Raw genomic sequence first — 25533 nt, 5'->3', positions numbered from 1 at the left:
CTCCAACACGTGGGGACGTCGGGGTGAAAGGTGCCAGGCTATCCTCATTTCTGCCAGGCCCCGGGTGCAGGAGGAAATATGCTAATGCGGCCGTTTGCCGCAGGGCTGGTGTTATTTATATAGTGCTGGCTGGGCAAGGTTCGAGCCAGAGCACGGGAGAGGTGGGAGAGGTTTGTCTTCATCCGTGTGGATGTAGATGTGTGCGCCTGTGCACTTGGCGTTTGAAAGGTGAATTCAAGATCTTGGAGAGGGGGTGGGGAATACCATCACAATTCACGTTTCTGTGTATACAGTATAACTCGTGCCGGCGGTGTATCCTTCTAGCATTGTTAGTTACACAGCATGCATTTTGGAGGGGGGAAGACATGGCGATTTGGGAGCAGGTGCGGCGATCGGTCGCCGGTGACCTGACGCTGCGGGCGACCAGAGACCCGAAATGGCAAATGCGCATTCTTGACACTGCTCCGCGGACACAAAAATCTACCATTAACTGAAACCCGGAAAAAAGTGCGACGGGGGTTGCTCCCGAACACTGGCGACTTTGGGCTCAGGACGGGGAGTGGGGCCTGGAGAGCAGGTAGTGGGCACCTCTGAAGCAAGCAGAGGTCACCGAGACCCCGCGCACGGGGGTGGGTGGAAATCCCTTGCGGCTCGGGAGCCAAGCCTCGAAGACGACCCAGTTCACACGCTCCGCGCGCAAGCCGACTCCTCCGGGACCCCCAGCCCACTTGCGCCCGCTGCTCCGCGCTCCTGCTCCTCCCCCGCCTCGCCCGGCGGGGAGGGGGAACAAACAGGGGATCCTCCAGCCAGGCAGGCACGGGGTGTCCCGTTTCCCCGCCCCCTCCCGTGGATCCCGCCGCGGCGGCTGCGGCAGCGCGTCGCGGCTGGAGGGGGCGCTCGCGCACAGGAGCCGGGCGCAGCAGGTGCCGCGCTTACCTCCACCTCGGCGGGGGGAGAGGGGGCGGGCCGGGGGACAGGGGAGGAGGAGGAGGAGGAGGAGGAGGGAGGTCGGCTCCGGATCCGGAGAGCGCGGTCGGCTCGGCAGGCTGGGATCCGAGCTCGCGGCTTCCGGGAGGCGCCCGAGGCCAGATAAATACCTCCCGGGCTCCCGGGGACAAGCGGACGCTACCCGCACAGCCGTCCGCGCCGCCCGCGCCGCCCGCACAGCTGTCCGCAGGGCTCCGAACCGCCCGGCTTAGGCGCGGCGCCCGCTCCTCCTCCTGCTGCCGGCGCGGAGCAGCGCAGAGCGGCGGGCTCGGCCGCCGGCGCCCGGGCCAAGGAGCCGATGAGCGGCGGCGGCTGAGGGCCCGGGCCGGCCTCTGCCCGCCCTCTGCCCGGCGCCCGAGCGGGGCCGCAGCGCCCGGGGCGCGGGTCCGGGCCGGTGACATGGGGGCGGACTGAAGCACCCGGGGCGGCCGAGCGCTCTCTCTAGAGCCGCGGGACTCTCCTCCGCGGCTGCGGCCGCTGCGGGCGCCCGACCCGGCGCGCTGTGCCCGGGGCGCCCGCGGGAGCCTCCGCTGCGCTTCTATGCGCCTCTGCGGGCGCCGTGGGCCCGGGCCATGGCCATAGACCGGCGGCGCGAGGCAGCGGGCGGCGGGCCCGGGCGGCAGCCGTCCCCGGCCGAGGAGAACGGCTCCCTGCCGCCCGGGGACGCGGCGGCCTCGGCGCCCCTCGGGGGACGCGCGGGCCCCGGCGGCGGTGGCGGGGAGATTCAGCCTCTGCCCGCCCCGCATCCCGCCGCTGGCGGCCCGCACCCGGGCTGCAGCTCGGCGGCGGCGGCCCCGAGCCTCCTGTTGCTGGACTACGACGGGTCGGTGCTGCCCTTTCTCGGGGGCCTGGGCGGGGGCTACCAGAAGACACTCGTGCTGCTCACCTGGATCCCGGCGCTGTTCATCGGCTTCAGCCAGTTTTCGGACTCTTTCCTCCTGGACCAGCCGAACTTCTGGTGCCGCGGGGCCGGCAAAGGCGCGGAGCTGGCGGGGGTCACCGCCACGGGCCGGTGGGACGCCGGCGACTTGGCCAACTGGACCAGCCCCCCGACCACCCCCTTCTCCACTGCCTCCTGGGAAGCCGCGGGCAACCTTAGCAACGGCAGCGGCGGGGACGGGGGTGACACGCCACCCCTGCCGTCCCCTCCGGACAAGGGGGACAACGCCTCCAACTGCGACTGCCACGCATGGGACTACGGCATCCGCACAGGCCTCGTCCAAAACGTGGTCAGCAAGGTAAGGGCTGCGCCCGCCACGGCCCCGTGTCCTCCTGAGCCTTTCACTCCTGGATCTCCTCCCTTCCCTAGGTCTCCCTCCGTGCAGACCGAGGTCCCTTAAAGCGATGCTCGCCTGTGTGTACGTGGATCTGGCATCGACTTGATCCTCTGTCCCCCAGAGGAGATGCATTTGCTTGTGAAGCGGGGGCTTTTCTTTGCCTTCCTCGGGGAAACTGCCTCCTGAACCTAAAGAGGGACTCCATAGCCTTTCCTAGTTTGCACGCAAACTCCTGCCCCAGTGCACGTTTGGAAAGAGAGCCCCTCACCCCCAATGACTTGAGCTCCCTTCCCCTACTCTTCCAGCTGTCACCCTCATTCAGGCAGGGGTGGCCCTTGAGAAATGTAAGGCTGCTGACCTGGCAGCCAGCCAGCTCTGGAAGACTCGCCTCATTCAGGGTCTGATGGCTGGAGCCAGGACCTCGTTTCTAATCTTCTGCCGGGCTATTGGTCCCCCACAAAGAAATATCTACCCATGAGACTAATGGCATAGCCCCACATGTTCTTCTTTCTGGCAGATCTCAGTCATCCCGTGCTGGGTTTGGAAACAGACTAAAGCTAACTATGGAACCCAAGTTAGAGCCACAGAAGCAAAGAGCTTTTGCACATTTCCCTTTCCCTCCTCATTGTGCTCATTCCTCTCCAAAGACTGGTATTTTTGACTTTGGATTTTGCCACTTGGGTGTTTTCTTGGGACTTCAGTAATATCTCTAGAGTATAGGACGGGAACTAAGAATTTGTTTTGTATTCCCGGACCACCACTGCTCTCACACAGCAGCTGCTTTTGTCTGAAGCAGTGAGACCCTGGGAAGCTTTCACTGAGCAACCGCCTTGCTCAGAGTCCCGAGGAGCCCCTCTCACAGATGTATTGCATTGTGTAAAATGGAGCAGCCGTGTTTTTTGAGAGGAGATGGGTGGCTGGTAGAAAAATGGAGACTAGGCAATGTCAGAAAAATTAATCCCTAAGATGTCTAAATTTTCTGATTTTTTCATATAAGAGGCATTTGTTAAGCAATTTGTGTTTTTTGTCTCTTCTGTATTTTAAATTACTAATTTGCATTTCAAAGTAAGTGTAGACCTCCCACCACCACCACCCCCTTCTGGGCAGTTCTGGGTGCAGTTTTTTTTTTTTTTTAATTTTTAAATTTTTTATTAACATATGATGTTTTAGCCCCCTGGGGTACAGGTCTATGAGTCGTCAGGCTTACACACTTCACATGGGCTCAGTTTTAAATGCTTTGTTTAAAGGTGAGACTGAAATGTGACAGTGCATGTGCTTTCTCCCCCAAATGAGTGTTAGTAAACAGTTGTAGCTCAGGGATGTGTAAGATGAAACTCTTACATCATCATAATCATTGTTTTAATCTTGTACCAACCTGGCAAGAAATGATCTGTCCTGTGGGAACTGACGGCATTAGCTGTTGATGGGGAAGATCCTTCAGGCTTGGTTCACCTTGACACCCCTTGGCCCCGGCACAGCACCTCTCCTCTCCAAATGTGTTGCTGTGACTGTTTCCCATCCAGGCGGGGCAACATTTGTTTTTTGTTTGTTTGTTTGTTTGTTTTTTGTTACCAGCATGGAAAAATTGAGAACAATGACTGGAGTGACTATTTTAACACCCTTTGTATTTCCCTGCAAGTAAGGATTTGGTGACATTTTCAAATACTTTAAACCCCTTTTTAAAGTAGAGGAGGAATAATAGAGATGAAAGCAGCTGTGTTTAGAGGGCGCTGTGTCCCAGGGTCAGAGGGGAGGGGAACTTGAAAGTTTGGAGGTGGGATAGAGCATCATTATCCTAGTGGTGGGGACCCAGGAACAGCTATTCACATGCTGCCGGATGGTAGGATGAGAGGACTAAAATAGTCCTTGAAAACAGGCTTTAAAGGCACAGTGGAGAGCTGGCCAATTTTTCTAAATTAGCACTCAGGAGGGTCAAAGATGGCAGTACTGTGTGCCCTCTGCTTTGGGGCTGCTTCAGAGCTATGTCGTGGTTACCTGTAGCTGACAGGGCAAGACTGGGAGCTGAAGACCTCGGGGGAATAGTTAGAGACACATTCTCTCCTAAGATAAAGACTAGAAAGGACATATTGATTTTTACGCACAAATAAGATCTAAAGAAAGGACTGTCCTTCTACAGTGTTCTGTTCCATAACAAAAGGCTTCAAGAGCTCTTTAAGCACATTTGGCATATACTAAGGCCGACTTCCAGCTTCAGCTGCCTGGGTCCACTGGCTACTGTATCAGATACACAAATGCGGACGGGCTACTGTGATGGGTGCGCGGTTGAAGCAGTCAGGTGCCTCTCTGCTCTGCTTGTAAGAGCCGAAGTTGACGGTGTCACCTTCCCTCAGTGGATCCAAGTTCGGAGTCTGACAAGTTGCATTTTATACCCTCTTTCCCCACTCCAAACCACAATCTAGCCATTTGAAAATAACCTCACACAATGTCTCTGTCATTAGATTTCCCTCAGCCTGTATGTGCCCCTCCAATAAGCACCCTGACCTATCCCTAAGTGTTAGGTGGGGAGGGGATACAGAAAAACGGTCAGGCATATATTGTGTTCTATTGTATTATATTATACATACATATTTTATTATGAATGTATATTGTATTATACATACATCCTATGCTAAATATGCATTATTAATGGGGATATGTGTAGTACACAATTATCGCGTATAGGCTGTAATTGTACCTACACATGTGAAACTGCCAAGCCCATTAGAATCCTAGGTTATTGTAGTTACAAGGGATCTTCAGGCTGACAAGCCTGTCTCCTCTCCTGATCAATATCCCCAACATGGGTCCCCCTTCCAGGATGGGAAGGGAGGGCCCCACTGGCGTGGCAGCTCTCCAGGTAGTTGCTCTTCCTTGCAGACAAGCATGTTTCAGGGTGGATAGAACTCAGGTCATCTCACGCCCATTTGTATGGCATTGCTCCTCTGAAGGGTTCTTTTTCCTTTATATAATATGTGTTCGGATAGCGGAGCATACCCAAGACCCAAGTTTCTTTCCCAGCTAAAAAAATCTCTAGCTACTAAAGCCATTCCACACATGACAAAATTTGCCGTCCTGATGGCTGCACTTGGCATGTGTGCCTCTTAAACATGACACAGCCTGGCTCGCCCTGTGTGTCCTAATCAAAAGGGAGCATGGATGGACAGCGTGCTTCCATGAACGGATCCTGCAGCTGAAGGCTTTCAGTAGACGTGACAAGTTTCTATCTTGAGACCACCGTCCCCAAATCTTTGTGGGATTACCTTGTCAAGGATTTCCCAGGCTAGGCTTCCATGACATGGCACACAATTTAGGTTTTTTTGTAATACTTTAGGTTGTTAGATGTCACCTGTTAGGATCTGTTTATTTTTATTTTGTGCCTTGGTCTTTGGTTTTGTTCCAGAATTTTCAGTGCCTTCAAAATAATAATAAAGATCTCACCTTTCCTTTGTACAACCCTGTAAAGTTTTCCAAACGTTTCCTTTTATTATGTTACTTCCTTTTATTAATGTTGAATAATCCAAGGCCAGTTCTAACACTGAGCATTATCTTGGATATTCAGTTAACACCTACATGAGTGGGCCAGGTGCTGTGTACCTTGAGCCCTGCGTTCAACTTCCCAGTGACCTTCAGAGCTCTGCATTTTATCTCCCAGCCATGCCTTCCCGAAACAAATCTGACAAAATTCTGAGTCACTAGGGATCAGCTCTGGGAGAACTGAGGCCGGACATGTCTCCCTGTCCCATACCAGCAACCCCTGGCAGCTCAGACTGTCAAAGATTTTACACAAGGTTAAAACACACACACACACACACAATATTGCTGACTTTAAAATAATCCTCTTAATAATTTGCAGCATTATCCTCTATTGTTCTGAGTGACTCCTCCTTGGTTTCCAATGCTCACCACTTCCTTGGAATGCTGCCAAAAATCAATGTCACTGCTAAACTTTCTAAGCTCCATTCATTTTCTGTACGTAAAATTTGGGATGTTTGTCCCCAGTCTTCTGATACTTCTTCTGTTTGCCATGATTCTCAAAGATTGCTGGCTTTCATCCTGTAAGTACATCTGAGAGTTGTTTAAATATCCTGGGAAGTAATTTGTATTCTTTTTCTGGGGCTCAAGTCTAGAAGTATTTAAAGTGATTCAGTACAATTTAATTAGGATTAAAAATAATTACAATCTCATTGCAATAGTAATATTTTAAAAATAACCCAATGTCAGGTCATCCCGGGGTGGTTGATTTATTTTGTCTAGTGTAGACAATACAACATTGAACATCTTTATGCATCTCTATTTTTAGAAATTGACTAATAGATAATGCATGCACATGGTACAGAAAACAGACAGTGAAAGTAACATTGCCTGCCATCTCTGCCTCCAGTTTCCCTCTGCAGAAGCAACCATGGTTACCAGTTTCTTCTGTATCCTTCTAGAAATAGTCTATATTTTCATTTATATATTTGTCTCTCACAAACAATGACATAACACATACATTGTTCTATGCCTGTTTCCACCAGTGAGAGAGCCCCTCATTTTGCGCCTGTAATACTATGTCTGCGTAGTATTCCACTGCACCAGTAAGCCATAATTTATTTCATTAGTCACCTACTCAGGGGGCACTGAGGTTGTTTCCAGTCTTTGCTCTTATATAATATATAATGAAATTCTGGCATGCATGAAATTCTTAAAAGTGGAGGGTCAAAGTAGGCTACAATTTGTATTTTGATAAATGTTGATAAGTGCTCTCTGGAGCGCTTACCAATTTCCACTTCCGCCTCTCATGCTGGAGGTGCTGTTCCCCATACCCTCGCTGACCAAGGACTTAACCCACTTTGAAGTGTCTCCAGTTTGATCTGTGAGGTGTACTTGGGGGTGGTGGTTGTACTTCGCATTCCTCTAGTTAGAAATGTCTCTGACAGTTTTGGAGCCATTTGTTTCCTTTCCTTTGAGCCGCCCTCCTCAGGTCCTTTGCCTGCGTGTGGGTTTGCGGGGAGCAGTACGCAAAAAGTCCTGTCCAAGTTCTTAAAGCAGAAAGTAAATTAACTCTCTGGATGTCTTGTAAATGTTTTTCCCCTGGCTCCCTGTTTGTCTTTTTGTTTTATTTATGGGGTGTTTGTTATGCAGAAACTTTGGGTTTCTATGGAGTCAAATTACTCTTCTCTGTTAGGGTTTCTGGGTTTTGCATTAGATTTAGGGCTTCCATAATCCCGGAATATTAGAAAAAGACCCATACTTTCTCCTATTTTTTTTTCATCTTGGAACCTTTGTCATTTGGTGTTGTAGATACCCATTTTGCTTTGATTAAGCTAGTAGGATGAATTGCTAGAAAGAGAAATAAATATTAGGGCCTGGATATACCCAGCATTTCTTGCAGGCTTTGACTTGCCCCTAGCAGCGTCCTAAACACTGCATTTGGCAGTGGCGCCAGTGGGGAGACCAGAAGCTCAAGGGTTGTTAAGCAGCCCTTGTCATCGTTTGGGAGCCCACACCCCCCCCCAACCATGCTGTGGGGCTCATCTTTCCCGCATCCTCTTGTCCTGAGCTGGCTGCAAAATCTCTCGTTTCTCCCCTCCTTTTTTTTTTTTTTTTGTCCCCCTCTTCTTCCTCTTTTGTCCATAGCATTTTTTGCAGGTCTCCATTCATTTTGGCCTTCAGTCCAAAGTAGAATTGAGTCAAAAGCTGATGTCATTTAAAACCACGATGGGCTTTCTGAATGTCTGTCCTGGCATTGCCACAAACCAGCCGTGAGCTGGAGCCAGCTTGGCGTCTACTGGCTCCGGCCAGCGTACGCCTCTCCATCCAGTGGCCCGCTTGGTGTTGTCTCGTTGGTGGCTTCAAGTGCGCAGGGTGGGAGCACTTACACCACGGAATTGGCAAACACTGCGCATTTGGGGTTTTATGTTTTCTGCAGAGATCTGGTTGTCCAGTGCTCCTTATGCCACTCAGTGTGACCCCAGGCCACTCCTTTCCTTTGTTTTTGTTTTTTTTTAAACTTTTCTCCTTCCTTCCTTTCATAGATGAGTCCCTCTTTTGGGCCAAGTTTGTGCTATGTGTTTGGGATACAATGACATATAGACAGTTCTGTTCCTATAGAGCTTAGAGACTAAGGAGGGAGGCACACTTTATTAATTAATAATAATCTTTTAATTACACCCGGAGTTAAGTGTGTGGAAAGAAAGGGACATGAAAGGCTAGAACAAAAAGCCTGGCCTACACTGACTGGTCTCTGAGTGCAACTGACATCTGAGTTGGGCATCTTGGGTTTGAGTGGGAGAGAGGGGAGAGAGAACGGCATTTGCAAGGGTCCTGTGGTATGTGAGAGCTTCAAATTGCTAGGAGGTAGTAAAGGTGGGAACATGGGGAGGAGTGGCTGTGACACATTCAGAACATCAGCCGTGAGATGAATCAAGTCAGCTAAGGGGATGAACTGAGAAGGAGGGCGGCAAGGCAGAGCATGTGGAGAAGGGGAGCTGGGATGGGGAGCGGGGCTCTGTGGAGAGGCAGAGGGGAGGGTGCAGAGCATTTGATGGGGAGAGGTCGTCTGACCAAAGGTGCTGTGGAAATCAGGTGGTTTGAGCTGTGGGAAGGAGGCGGGCCAGCCCAAGAAGAGGTTCTGAGGAGGACCTGGGGGAAATCACATTCTAGCTGCAGGTCCAGGCCCGACTCAGGGGCCTGAGGCCTCTTTCCAAGCTATTGCTAGGAAGCAGCACTGGCCCATTGGAGTATTCCAACATTTTCTCCCACCCTTCCGCTCGAAAGGGGAGAATTGTAATTGAATTTGCACAAAGCTGAAAGACCCTGACATAGGACACCATCAGTCTAGAGTTTACTTGGATTCAACCAAGCCAGCTTTACCAAATGCCTAGTGTAGGTTAATAATAAACAAACAAACAAATAAATAAATAACGTTGTCCCGGGCATAGCCAGCATATAATATGATCCCTTCGTTGCAAGTCCTCAGTTTACAGATGAGAGGCTGGGGGCTGGAGCAGGTTGTGGGGGGGTCACGGACTCATCCAGAGCCACCAGCTCCGGGGGGCTAGAATCTAGCTCCGCTCCCCCCGCAGAGTATTCTTGCCTCTGCCCCGGGGTGGCCCCCACCAGGGGAGAGGGGCCAAGGCTAGTGGGCCGTTCATCCCTCCTTCGGCCCTGCTCGTCCTCACTCTGCTGTGCAGCCCTCGGCCCGCGCTCCCTGTCCTGACACCAGCTGTGTGGTGTTCCATGGGGCACCGGCCACGCCCCACTGGAGCTGTGTCGGACCCTTTCACCCACACAGTCTCCGCTGTGGCTGTCAGAGTTTACCTGCCTCTGAAACCATGAAAAGAGGAAGAAGGACTTTTTCATTTGGCAGGAGCAGTTTCAGGTCCTGATGGCTGCTTAGGACCAGCAGATGTTACCAACAGCCATGACAGCCCCAGGTACAACTCCATTAGCTTTATCTTCGGGAGCGGCAGGAAAAGTGGGTCATCCCTTGCTTTATGGGGAGGCGAGAATGAGAACAGCTGGGGAGAGCCCATCGCCCTCCCCCTCCCCTGGGTGCCCGGCAAACCGAGGAACCTGGGAATCTCAGATCCCATTCTCCCGCCTGTGTGTGGGGTGCAGACAGGCCCAATGAGTCTAATGAGTCATCTGAGAAATACTGTGGCAGGGAGGAGCTGAGAGGCCACACCTGGGAGGGTGATTTAGGTGCCTGCCCCTTCCCTCCGCCCAGATACCCATCACATGGGGGGCCAGGTATGCCCTTCCTCCAGGACGCAGGAATCCAAGGTGGCCTGAGGAGTCTGACCAAAACGGACCTCTGGTCTGATGAACGAGACCATGTAATCGCTTTGTGTGTTTTCAGGTCACTGGTCACAGGGCTCCAAGGGATCTGGAGAGGAAAAGGCTTTTCTGGCCGACCTCGAGGAATGGGAGAGAAGGACTCTGCCATGGGCTTCACACCCCCGCAGGTGTCTTGGCTCAGACACTTGAGTTCAAGCCATTGGATAGAGAACCATCTACACGTGTTAAAAAGTCTGGGCTGGCTGTGCTGGTGACAATGGATCAGAGAAACCGCAGAATTGTAGAGGAGTTGGTGGTAACTTTGGATCTCCACGGCAGGGGTCAGAGAGCTCACCTCAGGGCAGGTGTGAACCGAACAGAAGGCCAGGCACTCTTCCCCAGAGCTGCCCCACCCACTCAGAGTGCTGTCCTTGCTGGCTTGTCATGGGACGGCAGAGCCTGGCCCCACTAGCCTTCAGACTTTGATCAGATGTGACTTGGGGCTCGTCCTTTCATTTGCTCAAGGCTGCTCAGTGCTGGTCATTATGTGTGAGCAGATGTTCCTCCAAACAGGGGACCTAGAGACTGGCAAGGCTTCGATTTCTAGGAAAGAGGGGCAGAGTGTTTATTGATGGTTGAGCTGGCTTTCCCCTAAAATAAATCACTGCTGAAATAGAACACCGCCGGAGGCCACTCCATTTGCATAGGGTGATATTCTGTATCATCCTCGTATGACTCTTGGTCGCAAGTATCAGAGACAAATTTCACATCACATTAACAAAACAGAAAAGAAATGTATAGGAAAGATGCAGGAATGGCTCAGGGAACCTAGGGTGGGATCTGAAACCAGAAATTGGGGGGTGGGGGAGGGGTTTGAATCAGGAGCCCTGCTGCCACTGCCCTTCTGTCAGAAGCCACACGTGCTCTCAGCCCTTTGTCCAGAAGTCAGCTTTGTTTCCCCTACACACTGTCTTTGCCCATGCTTCTGTTTACCTGGTCAGGCACCAGTCAGCACGGAGGCTCACATTCCTCTGTCCATTCCAGATTCCTGGGTGCGAGTCTGATGTCCAGGCAGGTTTCAGAGTAGGGGGTGTGGTTACCCAGTGCCAGGGGTCTCCTGTAGACCATGTGGCATGCAGTGGTAGTAGCTGTTCTTCAGTGGTATGGAAGGGATCAGAGAGGAATCTTTTTGGCAATTAACTGAGAATAATTGCATATTGATGCAAATCATTACATACTTTAAACAAAGTATTCTTTTTCTTCACAAAGACTCAGGATGTAATTTACCTGACGGTTTAAGCTTAGTATGGAATTGGCAGAGATGCTCCTCCTGAGGCTTTTTCTCTAGAAACAGTGCATACATGGTCTCTCTTGGCTCCAGATCACAGAGAGAGCTTGGAACAAGCCCTTGGACTGTCACTGAAACAGTTTTACACGTTACCCCCACCCCGGCCCCACACAGGGTGTCTGTTTTTCCAAACCTTTCTGCTGGTCAGGACCAGCTAGATGAAAATGCGAACCCCTCGTTCAAAAATTTTTAAGATCAGGGGCGCCTGGGTGACTCAGTCATTAAGCGTCTGCCTTTGGCTCAAGTCATGATTCCAGGGTCCTGGGATCGAGCCCTGCATCAGGCTCTCTGCTCCATGAGAAGCCTCCTTCTCCCTCTCCCACTCCCCCTGTTTGTATTCCCTCTTTAACTGTCTCTCTCTCTCTCTGTCAAGTAAATAAACTCTTTTAAAAAAAATTATTAAGATCAAGACGGTGACAGCCTAGCTGTAAGCCAAATGTGGGCACATCTGAGCGGTGGTGCTTCTGGTGGGCTCCAGCCTGTCACGGCTACAAAGCCAAGAGAGGATCCCTGGGCCCTTGTAAGTCTTTCTTCCTGATTTTTCAGTGTCCTTTCTGCTTCTCTCTTCCTTGGTTGTGTTTTGTATCTTTTTCTAGATTTCTTGTAGTCAAAGTGAAACATACTTTTTGTGGGTCTGTTTTTTCCCAGGGAACAGCTTCACAAAGCCTGAGCCAATTTTGTTTTGAATATTTAGTTCGCCTAAGGTATGCAACAACAAGAAGGAGCCACCGAGGGAACCTTCTTACATTTGAAAACACTGCCCAGAAGTGAGACAGTTGGTTTACTTATCTGAGCAGTGAACCAAACAGCTGAGTCATAGGAATGTGTGGTAAAGAATGCTAAGTCATAGGAATGCTAGTTAAGTGTTTATCAGCCATTGGTTTTTTTTTTTTTTAAGTGGAGAGGAGGGTCATCCTTTCTCTAATTTAGTTCTGCCAGCTCACAGTCACACTTTATTTCTTAGTATCGTTGAAAGAAGAAGGGCAAAGGATATAATGCTGGCATACAACAGCCACAGGCGTCCCAGTGGTCGTATTAAATTATGGATGGGTTATGCACTCAGCATAGTAATTTGCACTACAGAGTGTTTCCTCCCAGATTAGATTAAAAGCTGCTTTTTCTCTGTGTGTTTAAAAGATGCTTTACAAATTGGGCACCCTTGATTGTTACATACTGAGGAACTCCACTGTTCTCCAATGAATATACATGAGCATTTGCAGTGAACACAAAGTTTTTGTCCTACTTTTTAAAAGTTTTTTTTTTTAATTGTGGTAAAATACACATAACATAAAATGTGCCATTTTAACCACATTGAAGTGTACGGTTGAGTGGGATTAAGTACAGTCCCGGTGCTGGGCACCCATCACCACCGTCCATCTCCAGGACTCTGTCATCTTTCCAAACTGAAACTCTATCCCGGTTCAGTGCTAAATGCCCAGCCCCTCCTCCCCCCCTCCCCCTGCCCCTGGCAACCACCATTGCACTTTCTGTCTCTGAATCCAACTACTCCAGCGACCTCAGATCAGTGGAGCCATTCTACTTGTTCTTTTGTGACTAGATAGATTTATTTTACGCAGCAGAATTCATCCACATGGTAGCATGTGTCAGAATTTCCTTCCTTTTTAAGGCTGAACTATATTCCATGCTATGTATAGACCGCATTTTGTTCATCCATTCATCCACTGAGGGACCCTTGGGTTGCTTCCACCATTTGGCTGTTGGAAATAAGGCTGCTGTGGACACAGGTGTTGTTCTACTTTTTGAAGACCGTTGGGTACAACCCCTTCATCCCTCCCCTGTTAGGTGATTTCTGGAGCCACCTGTATGGTGCCCAACCCTGGTCCTTCTGTCAGAACATCCACTCTGTAAGCAGGCCTTCTGCTCCGCCTTGGGTGGGTGACACAGGTGGGCAGAAGATAGTCTGTGCCCTGAAGAAGGAGCTCATGGTATAGCCACGACAGCTGGTAATGGAGGATTCTAGACCCAGTGGGGACGAGCTGAAATGAGCACGAGAGCCGGGAGCTGAGGGTGTGGAGTGCAGAAGTAGGCATGCCCAAGAAAGCCCACAAGGTCTGTGCTCGGCTCTGGGAGTTCCCACCATGGGCAGGGGGATCCGGGTGCCGTAGCCTTTGAGCTGGGCGCCACAGGAAGGCTGGGGTCTTGAAAGATGGAAAGGGTTTCGTCTGTGGGAGAGCTGACGAAGGCTGGGAAGGGACCAGTGCAGGGCGCAGAGGGGGATACCTGCAGCAGAGCTTGGGGTCCGACTGCACAGGCCCCCACAGTCCATCCTTGGGGATCAGTGGGGTTTTCCCCAGTAGACAATGAGTTACCTGAAGTTTGTAAAAGAGAAATGAGAGTAGAGACCCATAATAGAAGAACCCCCAGGCCCAGGCTAGGTCCTTGTGGCACTGTGTCCTCAGGACCCCTATGGCAGGCATCTTGGCTTCTGTCTGGCTGCCATGTGCTGCCACTGGAGCACATGTGTTGGTGTGGGCCTCTGTGAGAACTCTCGCCAAACCCCCATCCCAAGTGTGGCCATGTCCCAGGGGCTATGGCCCTCGCCCTGTCTGTGTGTCCGTGCTGTTGGGAGCTGCTGGCTTCGCCCAGCATCCCTGCCTTACCCACTGGGCCTCATGGCCTCTGTGCCACAGATGGTGTCAGCTTGCCTGATGTCAGATCCCGGGACTGCTTCAGCGATCTCCATCACGGTCAGCCTCTGCGTGGTGTTGGCAGTGACTGCTCAGTCCTTGACTCTGTCCTTGGGATGGGGGGAGGCTGCTTTTCCAGATTTTTCTTGTGCTCCCCTGGTTGCTCTTCTCCTTTGGGAATCCTTTCCACCATCTGCTGCCTTCAGATGGTTCCCCAGAGTCTCAGTCAGCTCAGGCTGCATAACAAGTACCACAGACGGGGTGGGGGTGGGGGGCTGACAGACATTTGGTTCCTCTCGGATCTAAGAGCTGGAAGTGTAAGATCAAGTGTTGGCAGGGCTGGTCCTTCTGAGGCCTCCCTCCGTGGCTTATGCATGCCGTCTTCTCCCTGTGTGCTCACGCGGGCTTCCCTCTGTGTGCGCCTGTGGTCTAGACTCTTTTTACAAGGATACCAGTCCAATAAGACCCATCCCAATTACCTCATTTTTAAGTTAATTACCTCTGTAAAGGCCCCATCTCCAAACACAGTCACATTCTGAGGTACAAAGAGTCAGGACTCAACATTTGAGAGTTTGCGGGGGCGGGGGTTGGGATTTTGGGGTACGGGGACACAGATCAGCCCATAATATCCGAGTTCCAGCTCACACCTTGAGTAGGGCAGCTGCAGTCTTCATCTGTAACCCGATGTCTCCTCAGAGCCCTAGCTCTGTGTGTTTGGTTACTCGCTAGACTGGACCTCTCATCTGGCCCCTGGTCTTATCCACCACCCCCCTTACCTGAAATCCCAGTGTTTTTGATTCCCTGCTTCAGATCCATGACCTTCAGGATGAAGTTGGGCCCGATAGGCTGTTTTTCAAGGTCCCTGTAAGTCTGTTTGCACCCTGCATGCGTCTCCTGCATGGTCCCCCATCACGGCCGTGCGGGGACCCTGTGCTCCAGCCTCCAGTTTCTCAAGCAACACTTGACCTTTGCAAGCGGTTCTCCTTCAATCCAGAATCCTCCTGCCCTCCCCATCATCCCATCACCTTCCGAAAGCCTTTCCTGGCTCCCTATTCCACCACCCCAATCCTCTGCCCCGGCTTTCCTGGCCCAGATCTGTATCCTCAGCTCCCAGATCTAGTTGGCACTCAATTAACATTTCTCAAATGGCAAAGGTAAATAGGAAGGGGACCATTACTGTGACTCTCACCTGGGGAAGGTGAGGTGACTTAATTCTAGGATGACAAGAAAACGAAGAGGACAGGTAACTCAGACCTAAAATCAAATTCCAGTGCGTTTATTGAAAACTAAGAAATAGCAGCTAGGCAAACTTGAATTCCCAGTGGACTCTGGAATGGGTTATATGTTGCCTTTAAGCCATCATTTTTCAGGAATTTCAGTCCCGGGGCCTTCTCTTCTCATGAAGGTGACATACCGAACTGGTGTGAATCTCGGATTGCAGTAGCCGTGGCTGGAGCTCATAGAGTCACCTGGGAGCTTTTGGAATCTGGGACCCAGGCATCAGTTGCTTACAAAAGTTCATGCAGTGATTTCCGGGAGGTATAATTCCCCGCACTGCCCCCCCCACCCCCCCGCCCAGGAGACATTGGGCAGTGTCTGGCAACATTTGTTTGTCCTCACAGCCAATTGGGATGCTACTGGCATCCGATGGGTGGGGACCAGGGGTGCTGCTGAATATCCCACAATGCACTGGACAGCACCCGCAACAAAGTACGACCCCGTAGAGCACACCAAGTTTGAGAACCCCTGGTCGAAGCTGATTCAGAAGTTCATTGTATGTTCTGACCATACCCAACAGATGGCTGGGATCAGCCCGGGTGAGACCTTGGCCCCTCTGTAACCCACAGGGGGAGCATTGTTATGTGGAGCTAGAGGAGGGTGATTCATCACACCAGGAATCATCACAGCGCAGCCAGGGCCCCTTTGCCCTCCGTGAACAAGGGTTTGCTGAGCGCATAAATGGTGTAAACCAAGTATCCGTGGACACGTTTAGCCTACCTAGGGAAGCACATTATGAAATGCTGTCCCAGCATATTTATGTACAAATGAATGTTGCTAATGACCAGGTCACTCATTAAAGTAGGTCCTTTGAACCTTGGCTTGGAATAATGGTTAATTACTTGAAAAGGAAACATTTATTTGGAAGTAAAAGGTATTTATTTTCAAAATGTCTCTAATTCAGACTAGCCTTTTCCATAATTAATTCCCATTAAGGTGGTTTGATCATGTTTTCAGCAGCAGGAAACGAGAAACCCCCTGGGGGACACAGACACCAAGAACCGCTAGAGTTCAGAATCAAACATAAGCACTGTTTACACTCGCTGAGTAACAGAGCAGGGTTGACCGCTCCCTTGGGCACGGGCGGTGAACCTACAGCAGTCCTAATGTGACATGGACCCGTGCTCAGGGCTAGCACGTGTGAAAGTAAGCGTGTGCAGTGTTAGCCAGGGCAGCTGGGAGGTGCCCCCTTCATTAAGCTAAGCCAGCCTCCCCCCACCACCCTCAGGCAGGTCCAGGCCCCAGGCAGCCTCAGCACTTCCCCAGCGAGACCTTTCCTTCCTTACATGCTCATGGCATCATCTGTCCGTCCCACTCATTTGTATTACTTTTTGGGAGTTTGTGCTCGTTATCCTTGGTAGCTAATAAAGCACTATCAAGGGCCGCAGAGGGTCAGAGAGCTTTGTGTCCTGGGGCTGGCCAGAGGGTCTGACCTGACTCTCAGAAGGAACTTCCAAGTAGTAAATAAAGATGCTTCAGCTAGAGGCCATCCAGTGGGAGGTAGTGAATGCAGGAAGGTAATGTGTCTTCAGGGGGCCTCCTCGTTTCTGGAGCCGTGCTGTGCGGTGAGTCATCAAATCCTCGGTGTTCCAAGGTATTATTTCATAGAAGTTTTATTGGGAAGTTTTTCTGGGAAGTCCCATAAGAAACAGCTTTCTAAATATGGGTATCATCTAGGCTTTGAAGGTGTTTGGGGTTTTGTTTTTGTTTTATTTTTGGTTTTGTGTATCTGCTGATATGGTTTTGTGTATCTGCTGATATGGGGTTTGAATTGAACTGAGCTGTGGTTTAAGTATAAGCAGTGGCTTCTGTCTTTAATTAATTTCTCCTCTGCCATTGGATTCTTCCCCATTTATAATTCTAGTTCTTTCTTGACAGAATCTCAGGTAAGTGACTACCGGGAGGAATGGTGAAAAGGAAAACTGTGACCTTGATTATGAATCTCATCTCCAAAAGCAGTTTTGGGGGAAACTGGAATGACCTTGGATAGGCAGAAGGTTACCAGAGAATTTAAAGACTCATAGTTTATCATACTGAAAATAGGTTTCTAAATCTGCAGAAGGCATTTTCTCCTTTAGTCTGGGGAAGCAGTGACACACAGCAGTCTTTCTTTAGTGATCTGCTTGAATCTGTCTAGTGACTATTGTGGTCTGATCTCCTAGAAGTTAAAAGCATATGCAGGGAAGATAGCCTACAGGAAAAGTGCAGAGTAGTGTGTTGTATTCAGGCACGTGCTGGAGCTACCGGGGAGAAGGAGCCACGAGGTGTGCCTTCGAGAAGGGTGGTCCCTGGAGGCAGAGACAGGCAGAGGGAAGCAGGGAGCCAAAGAGTGGTTTAGAGGAAGAGCGGGTATGTGTGGGGAGTAACCAGAATGTGAGTACCGTGGAAGGAGGCAGGAGGGAAGCACTTGTTTTCAGTTAGGAGGGGAGCACATACAGTGTTGGGAAGGGTTTGAAAGCTTGGAAGGTTCTGCTGCACATCGCAGAAAAAAACTCGGATCAAATGGGCTTAAAAATATAGACAGTGATACCTGTGCTGTTTCTGGAAGTCTAGAGAGAGGATAGGCTCCCCTGCATGCTTCTAGGCCTTCTTTAGCACTGGTTCCTTCTAATGCTGTATTATTAGTCTATATCACAGACTGGGGGGCTTGATTGACAGAATTTATTCTTCTCGGTTCTGGAGGCTGTCAGTCCAAGATCAAGGGGTTGGCAGGTTGGTTCCTTCTGAGGCCTTTCTCCTTGGCTTGCAGATGGCCTTCTCCCTGTGTCTTCATGTGGTCTGTCCCCTGCATGTGTCTGTGTCCTCATCTCCTCTTACAAGGATGCTGGTCAGTGAATTCATTTTAACTTAAATCTCTGTACAAACTCTTTCTCCAAATGCATCATGTTCTGAAGAACCAGGGGATAGGACTTCAGCCGATGTATTTTGAGGGGGTACAACTCAGCCCATCATAGATGCCGGTCCATTGTCGTGGCAAGGTGGCTTCCTATGACACCTGGTTATTTGCTACCCCCTGTCCCCTTGTGACTCAAAGGAGAGGGAACGGCCACCTTCTCCTTGAGCATGGTACATGAGTCCTCCTCTCCTGTGGACCCTGCCTCCCCACACACCAGCCCCTGGACCAACAGCCCTCACTGGGTGATGCCACGTGCGCGCTAGGGATGGGCCACTTGACCCTGAGTCACATGGGAGGAGAGACCCTGCACAGCTGCGTTCTGGTGAGAAGAGGCATTGGGAATGACCAGCACAGCCCATTGCTCTCTGCCGAGGAGTCTGGACTTTAGCAGGTGATGGAGGGTATTGACGAATTTTGAGCAAGGTCACGGCAGCACGACCTTCCCCAGGTGCCCTTTGTATACCCGCTGTGAACAGGCTCCCTTGAGCAGGTGGCATGTTTCACCCTTGGGATAAGCCAGTGAGGCGGCTCTGTTCGCAATGTCTCCGTCAGGTGAGGAAACGGAGGTGAAGAGGCGAAGAAACTTGGCCAGGGACACACTATTATAATCGGAGAAGTCAGCACCCTACAGTGCGTCACTCCCCTACAGTGCATCTCCCCAGCTCCAGCATCCATCCGCGCCCTCCATCCGCCCCGCGCCATGCTTTCAGAGGACAAAGCTGGCTGCGCTGGGGCAGAGGAGGGGACGGTGCTGCTGATTGTGGGGCCCCACCCAGGTGTGTAGGTAAGGAAGGGATCACGCTGGTGTATCGGACGAGGGCGGGTGGGAGGGCACGAAGCATCCAGGGGGATCTGAAATCAAGGTGTAGCTGGGACGGGTTTCTTCCACGGGCTGTGGGGACAGTCTGTTCCAGGCCTCTCCTGGCTTCTGGTGTTTGCCACAATCTTCAGTGTTCCTTGGTTCATAAACGCCTTTCCCCAGTCTTCACCTTCATGTGGCCTTCGCATCATCTCCCAACGTCAGTGTCTCTGTGTCTGAACTGACCCTTTTCCTAGGGACCCCATTCACACTGGGTTGGGGCCCACTTTAACGATGTCATTTGAACTTGACTACGTCTGCGAAGACCCTGTCTGCCCATGAGGTCAGGTTCTTTGGTAGCAGGGGGAGGATTTCACCAGCACTTGTTAGGGGAACACAGTTCAGCCCACAACAGAGTCCTTTCGGGGAAGAGGAAGAAGGCTCGAATCACGGGAACACACTGATTCTGTCTTTCACCTGAGTTGTGCAAGAATAGGGCTTTCCATCTGTGTTATCTACTGTTGGAATCCAGGGGGTGACCGAAGGGGGCAGGTGCAGAGAGGAGGGGGCCGCGGACAGGGTGGGAGGGCCTGTGGGGCATGTCATGGGGGTGGCCGGAGGGGAAGGAGGAGGACCAGGAGGCTGCGGCAGGATTACTGGGTGCAGTGTCCCCCACGTGTCACCACCGAGGGAATTTGGCATTCAGAGATGCTTAAAGAACATGGCTACATAGACCCAGCGGAGCAAAGTGGCAGGGGCTGGATTTGGGCCCCTGAGGGTCTGCATTCCAGGTCCTGCTGGGGCAGCGCTGCATAAGCCCGGCTTCCCAGGGTGCTGCTAGCCCCATGTTTCTAGGGAGGACTTCCTAAACCCAGGGTAGGGCTCCTGTTTTGTTTGCCTTTGATACAGTTACAATAATGCCCTTGTTTTGAACTGAGGGGCAGCCCATAACCACATTTGTCCGGAAGCTCAGGCCTTGAAATAGCAACTGTGAGAGTCGTTCGCTGTGTTCCACGTGCTTGGCCTCGAGATCTGCTTGGGCAGAAGGGAAAGTCCGCGCAGATGCCTCCCCGCCTTGGGGTGAATCGGGCTGAGATTCACCCTCAGCGAATGGTGGGCGCCCCGCACGGCTCCCTCCCTTTTGCTGCCCGTGTCCTGAGAACCGTCAGTGGAAGGAGCCGGGAAGCCCCAACCAGTTGGGTATTTCTGTCTTGTCTTTGGAGACCCATTTAAAACCATTTCCCAGATTTTTGCAAATGGAGGTATCATTAACATATGGGTAAAAGGCACCGATTTTAAGTGTGTAGTTTAGTGGGCTTCAACCCCTGTTCCACCCAGTAGCCACCATCTAAACGAAGATCTAGAACATTGTCTTCACCCCCATTTGATCCCCTCATGCCCCTCCAATGAGCTCGCCCCCACAGGCAGCTGCTGTTTTCATTCCCAGCCCCAGAGCTCAGCTTTGCCTGGTGCAGAACATCACAGACATGGAATCACACACTTCTGTGTCTGCTGCTTCCCCCAGCAGCATCTTTGGGATTCGTCTGGGTCTGGGTTCTGGCATAAACCCGCAGTCGCTCCTTTCCGTGGCCATGCAGTGTCCCCCCGCACATGCACACCATGTTTTGTTTCTCTCCTCACCTGTTGATGGACCCGTGGATTGTTTCCTGCTTGTGGCTGTGACACACAGACTGCCATGAACATTATAATCCGAATTTTGTACATCCTTTCCAGTCTTTATTCCCTTTTAGCTCTATGTTTAAAAGTTGATTGACAGGGGCACCTGAGTGGCTCAGTGGGTTAAGCCTCTGCCTTCAGCTCAGGTCATGATCTCAGGGTCCTGGGATCAAGCCCCGCATCGGGTTTTCTGCTCGGCAGAGAGCCTGCTTCCGCCTCTCTCTCTCTCTCTCTCTCTCTCTCTCTGCCTCTCTGCCTACTTTTGATCTCTCTGTCAAATAAATAAAAAATAAATCTTAAAAAAAAAAAAGTTGATTGACAGAATCAGATCAGCTAGTGAGAAATCTTGACTTGTTGATAATCTGGGTAAGGTTCCTTCTTTGTCTTTTCTTTTTAAGGGTGGAAGCTAGAGTGACAGGGTACCTGAAAGGGGGGGCTGGTGGCTGCTGTCCCTATGGGGTGGGAATCTCGATACAGTTTCCCTACCGAAGTTAGATGTGGATTTTCCACTGCATGGGGTGGCAGGGGTGGGGGGTCGGCACCCCTGCCCCCTGCATTGTTGAAAAGTCATCTGTAGTTTCATTCCATCTGTCACACAGTCCCTGAAGCAGCCAGGACTTCATGCCTATTTTGTAGCTCCCTCCCACTGGTAGGACCTTGGTGAGAACCTCCTTCTTCCTGTCTTGAAGAAGATCCAGGTAGGGCGCCTGGGTGGCTCCATTGGTTAGGTGTCTGCCTTCTGCTCGGGTCATGGTCTCAGGGTCCTGGGATCAAGCCCCATGTCGGACTCTCTGCTCAGTGGGGAGGCTGCTTCTCCTTCTACCTACACCCCACCCCCAACCCCACTCATGCTCTCTCTCAAATAAATTAAGAAAAAAAAAAAAAAAAAGATGACCCAGGTATCCCTTGCGAGAGCAGATAGCTCAAGGGTTAAAGAATGTTTGGAACGAACCCCGAACAAAACCTGCGGTGCAGCTATCACGCAGCCCATGGCTGAAGGCAAATAGTGCCAACGCCTGGTTTGTAGGGACCCCCGGCCAAGCGGAATTCTTTTCTGATGGAGCCTGCCCTACAGAATCCTATTTGTTCCTTCATTGGATTAAAGAGGGAATTCGCAGGCTATTTCTCCCAACAGGGCCAAGGGAATGAGAGAAGGAGAGTCAGCCCTCCCAGTCTGTCACCTCCTGTCTAGAAACCTTAATGGAGGCCATAGAACATAGGCAGACATTTCTGACCATTTTTAAACATACGAAGATGTGGTGTTTTTCATAGGGCTTTTACATCTCTCTGTGTTTGCGAATCAGCAAACACATTTTGTCAAGAAGCATGTCTATGCTTGTGCATACGTGTCATCCCACAATGAACTGCGCTTTTTTAAGGCAGGTTAAGCAACCAGTGATGAACTTTCAGGGACTAACGGTTTAGAGGTTGGAGACCCCCGCGTGTTCAGCATCCCGGCTCATTGATCATGACGGCTGTTGAAGGGACTTGAGTCCAAGCAGAAGGTTCTCCTTCCATTTGGGTATTTAGTGCTTTGAACAGCATTTCTGCACAGGAGCAAAGAAGCTTGGTCCCTTTAAGTTTTGCAAAAGCAGTCCCATGAGTAGAAAAAAAGACATTTTTTTAAAGTGTCTTTCATTTTTGAATGATTTTAATCATTAAATCATTTCATGATTTTAAATATGGGCTTTTTCATGGGCTTCCAGCCAGCTCCCCCCTCCTAGCACTGAGTGGTTGGGAGGAGTTCAGGGTACGTATAGCAGAGCCCAGGGCATCCTGCTCGGGGTGCTGCACAGAGAAGCAGGGTCAGGGGTAGTTAGCATGGGGCTCAGTGTGGAAGACCTGGGTCTGAATTCCCGTGCTATCTCTTCACCTCTGTGAAACATTGGGGGTTCCTTAGCCTCTGGGAACCTAACTGCCAAGGTAGGGATGACACTTTGTGGGCATCAAATGAAATGACCGATGCCTGAGCTCTCTCAGCAGAGTGTGTGTCTTGTGTCCTCTTCTGCCAGGAGCTCCCACCAGAGCTGGGAAGGCCGTCATGCAGTCAGTTCTGCTCATGTGTCAATGGGATGGCTGATGGCACTGTCCCAGCCATTACCTGACCTTTGAAACTGGAAGTGTGGAAGGTCACCAGACATCACTGAGACCAGCCCTGGCAAATGGCCGCCTTTGTGGCATGTGGCCAGCCAGCCGATACCCCAAGCTCTCGCTTTGAGAAACCCTCTTGCTTTAGCTCCACCTCGTCTCCAGGCTAGTGAACTGCTCCTCATTGAGGTCCATTTCCTAGGTCCCCTTATATGCTCTGGTTCTCAGAATTTCCCTCTCTGTTCCTACTCCCTAAAACATCCTGTGCAGCTGTCTCAGCTGAGACATGAAAGCAGTTCACACCGTGGTATAAATGACCGATGGGGTCAATCCTTCTCCTTTTTGGGTTCATCCAGGTCTTTAAAGCCGTTCATCAGTGACTGATCAACAGCCTACAACCCACACACCCACCACAGGTAGGCTGTTTTGAAAGGCTTTACTACCCCCCCACCCCCCCCCCGCCCACACACACACACCCTGAAGGGCCAAAAGGCAGGGATTTAGTGGTCTTCCTCCCAAAGGCTGAGATCCTCAATCAGGTATTTCTAACAACAGGAGCATCAAGCAAAAACTAAAAGAAGGTTTGCTTTTGGTGAACATTCTAATTGCATTTAAAATCTGTAACACAGCACGAAAGGCCCCTGCGGGACCTGCCCCCTTGCTTGCCACCCCTTCATCTCCACCTCTGTGTCTGGCCCAGGCGTGGCTGTCCCTCTTGCCCCACACTTCTGCTGTCTCCCAGTACAGCTGTCTCGCTCTCCCAGAGCCCCACGCCTGACCCGGGCTGGCACAGTTCACGGAAGGAAGTTGAGATGAAAAATGGGAACTTTGACTGTCTGATGCTCTGTCCCAGGACCTGTAGGATGTCTGCCATCATGGCCGTTCATTTCTCAGAGTTGTCATTTTTATTCCTGGCCTTTTTCATATGAGGTTGAAGGCAAAGTTTGAGGGACATAGGTGACTTTATGACATAGGAAGTTCGGTCACTCTTCCTTTTTTGGAGAGGAATTTTCTGTTCCACCCTTCCACTCATGGGCAAGTTTGAGGACGAAGGCTATCTCACTGCGAGGTATGGTCACTCTGGTGGTTAGAGGATGCCACGAACAGGGGTCTGCACCTTGCACATTTTCTTGAGATTATCATCCACAGGACTGAGAATACACCAGAAGGGGATGCACCAGTCCTTTCTGCTAATGTCTTAGTTTGGGCTTCTCTTCCAGGCGATCATGCCACCTGTGTTTAAATGACATGGACCCCTGAGGAGCCCATTCCCCCGTTCCACGTCGTGGGTTTGTCACTGATAGACCTGGAATAGAATTGAACGGTTCAAGCTAAGACTTGAAGATACACTAAAAAAACCACCACAACACTTTTTAAAAATTGCAATAAAATATACATAAAATAGAATTTACCATTTTAACCATTTTTAAGTATATCATTTGGTCACATTGTTCACATTATTGTGCCTCTGTCCCCACCACACACTTCTCCAGAACCTTTTCATCTTGCCCAACTCAAACTCTGCTTCTCTGGGGACAGTAGACTACTTTTTAAAGAATGAGAGAGTCTGCAGTTTCTTATAGAGTACGTTGTCACTGGACGTGGGCCAATGACGGGCTGGCCTCCTGCAGGAGGAATGGCAACAAGCAGGGCAGTTACCTGACTTTTCAAGGGGGCTGAGTCCTACACAGTTGATTTTTCTCTTGTTGCAGTTGACCTTTGGCCTATCACTTCCTGGGAGTACTTAATGTTTGTCTATCTGTTACCAATTAGCGCTTTTTTTTTTTTTTAAGATTTTATTTATTTGACAGAGAGAGAGATCACAAGTATGCAGAGACGCAGGCAGAGAGGGGAGTGGGAAGCAGCCTCCCTGCCGAGCAGAGAGCCCAATGTGGGGCTCGATCCCAGGACCCTGAGATCATGACCTGAGCCAAAGGCAGCGGCTTAGCCCACTGAGCCATCCAAGTGCCCCAATTAGCTTTTATAATCTCTTGCAAAGACAGGGGAAAATTGTTATCATTTTTATTTTCTCTGATTGAAAGTAGAAAAAAATCCCTATGCCTGCTTTCTTTTTTTCTTCTAATTTTTAATTTAAATTCAGTTGATTAACATGTAGTGCATGATTAGTTTTAGAGGTGGAGCTCTGTGATTCCTCTGTTCTGTACAGTACCTAGCGCTCATTCCATCACGTGCCCTCCTTGATGCTCAGGCTTTCCGTGTCCTTGGCTTCACTTGGCCAGCACCCCACCTCGCCTCATGCTGATTGCCACGGCTGACAGGGCTGTTCAACTCTGGCCTTAAAAATCCCAGAATTGTCATGTGTTGGAATTTGCATTGTGATCAGGCAGTAGGTGGGGAAGAGCACACAAAGTATGCATGACAACACCTCTCCTATTCTGTGGTCCAAAAATACATCCTCTAAAGGGGAGGGAGGTTTCCAAGGTCAAATAAGTTTGGGAAGGACCACATGCAGATCCCCCGTCTTCAGAATTCATGATGCATGTTAACGGAGTCAAGGCTCTGAGAAATCCTGCAAATGAGACCCCGTCTTCCCTTTGTTTAACTGGATGTCACCATGCATTCTGTGACCATCGATTCCCTTTCTGAGATGCACACTTATTGGTGCCCTGATGGTCGTGCTGCCTCGAGAAGATGCTTCCGCTGCTGACTCAGAGGTGAATGCTTTTAAAGGTGCAGCTGTACACAGGAGCTCGGCCCAGGCAGGGTTTCATTTACGGGCCTTTCGCATTATCTCATCTTTTGCTTCCTGTTCG

The 25533-nt window shown here is 50.7% G+C and overlaps 1 protein-coding gene across 2 annotated transcripts in view; it reads left to right on the top strand.

Moving 5' to 3' along the window:
* The first annotated feature begins 1003 nt into the window (after positions 1 to 1003).
* Positions 1004 to 25533, top strand: part of SLC22A23 (solute carrier family 22 member 23) — a 171812-nt gene continuing 147282 nt past the window's right edge. The window contains exon 1 of one of the 2 annotated variants that reach the window (XM_045067026.1): positions 1004 to 2225. In XM_045067026.1, the coding sequence (XP_044922961.1) occupies positions 1560 to 2225 (666 nt within the window). In that variant the 5' untranslated portion in view covers positions 1004 to 1559. The remainder of the gene's footprint in view (positions 2226 to 25533) is intronic. The other variant, XM_045067025.1, reaches the window with a different exon arrangement.

This window comes from Mustela putorius, unplaced genomic scaffold, assembly GCF_011764305.1.
Source record: "Mustela putorius furo isolate JIRA1106 unplaced genomic scaffold, ASM1176430v1.1 tig00003870_pilon_pilon_pilon, whole genome shotgun sequence".
Taxonomy (NCBI): domain Eukaryota; kingdom Metazoa; phylum Chordata; class Mammalia; order Carnivora; family Mustelidae; genus Mustela; species Mustela putorius.
The sequence above is the reverse complement of the archived record's forward strand: the minus strand, read 5'-3'. Positions and strand labels throughout refer to the sequence as shown.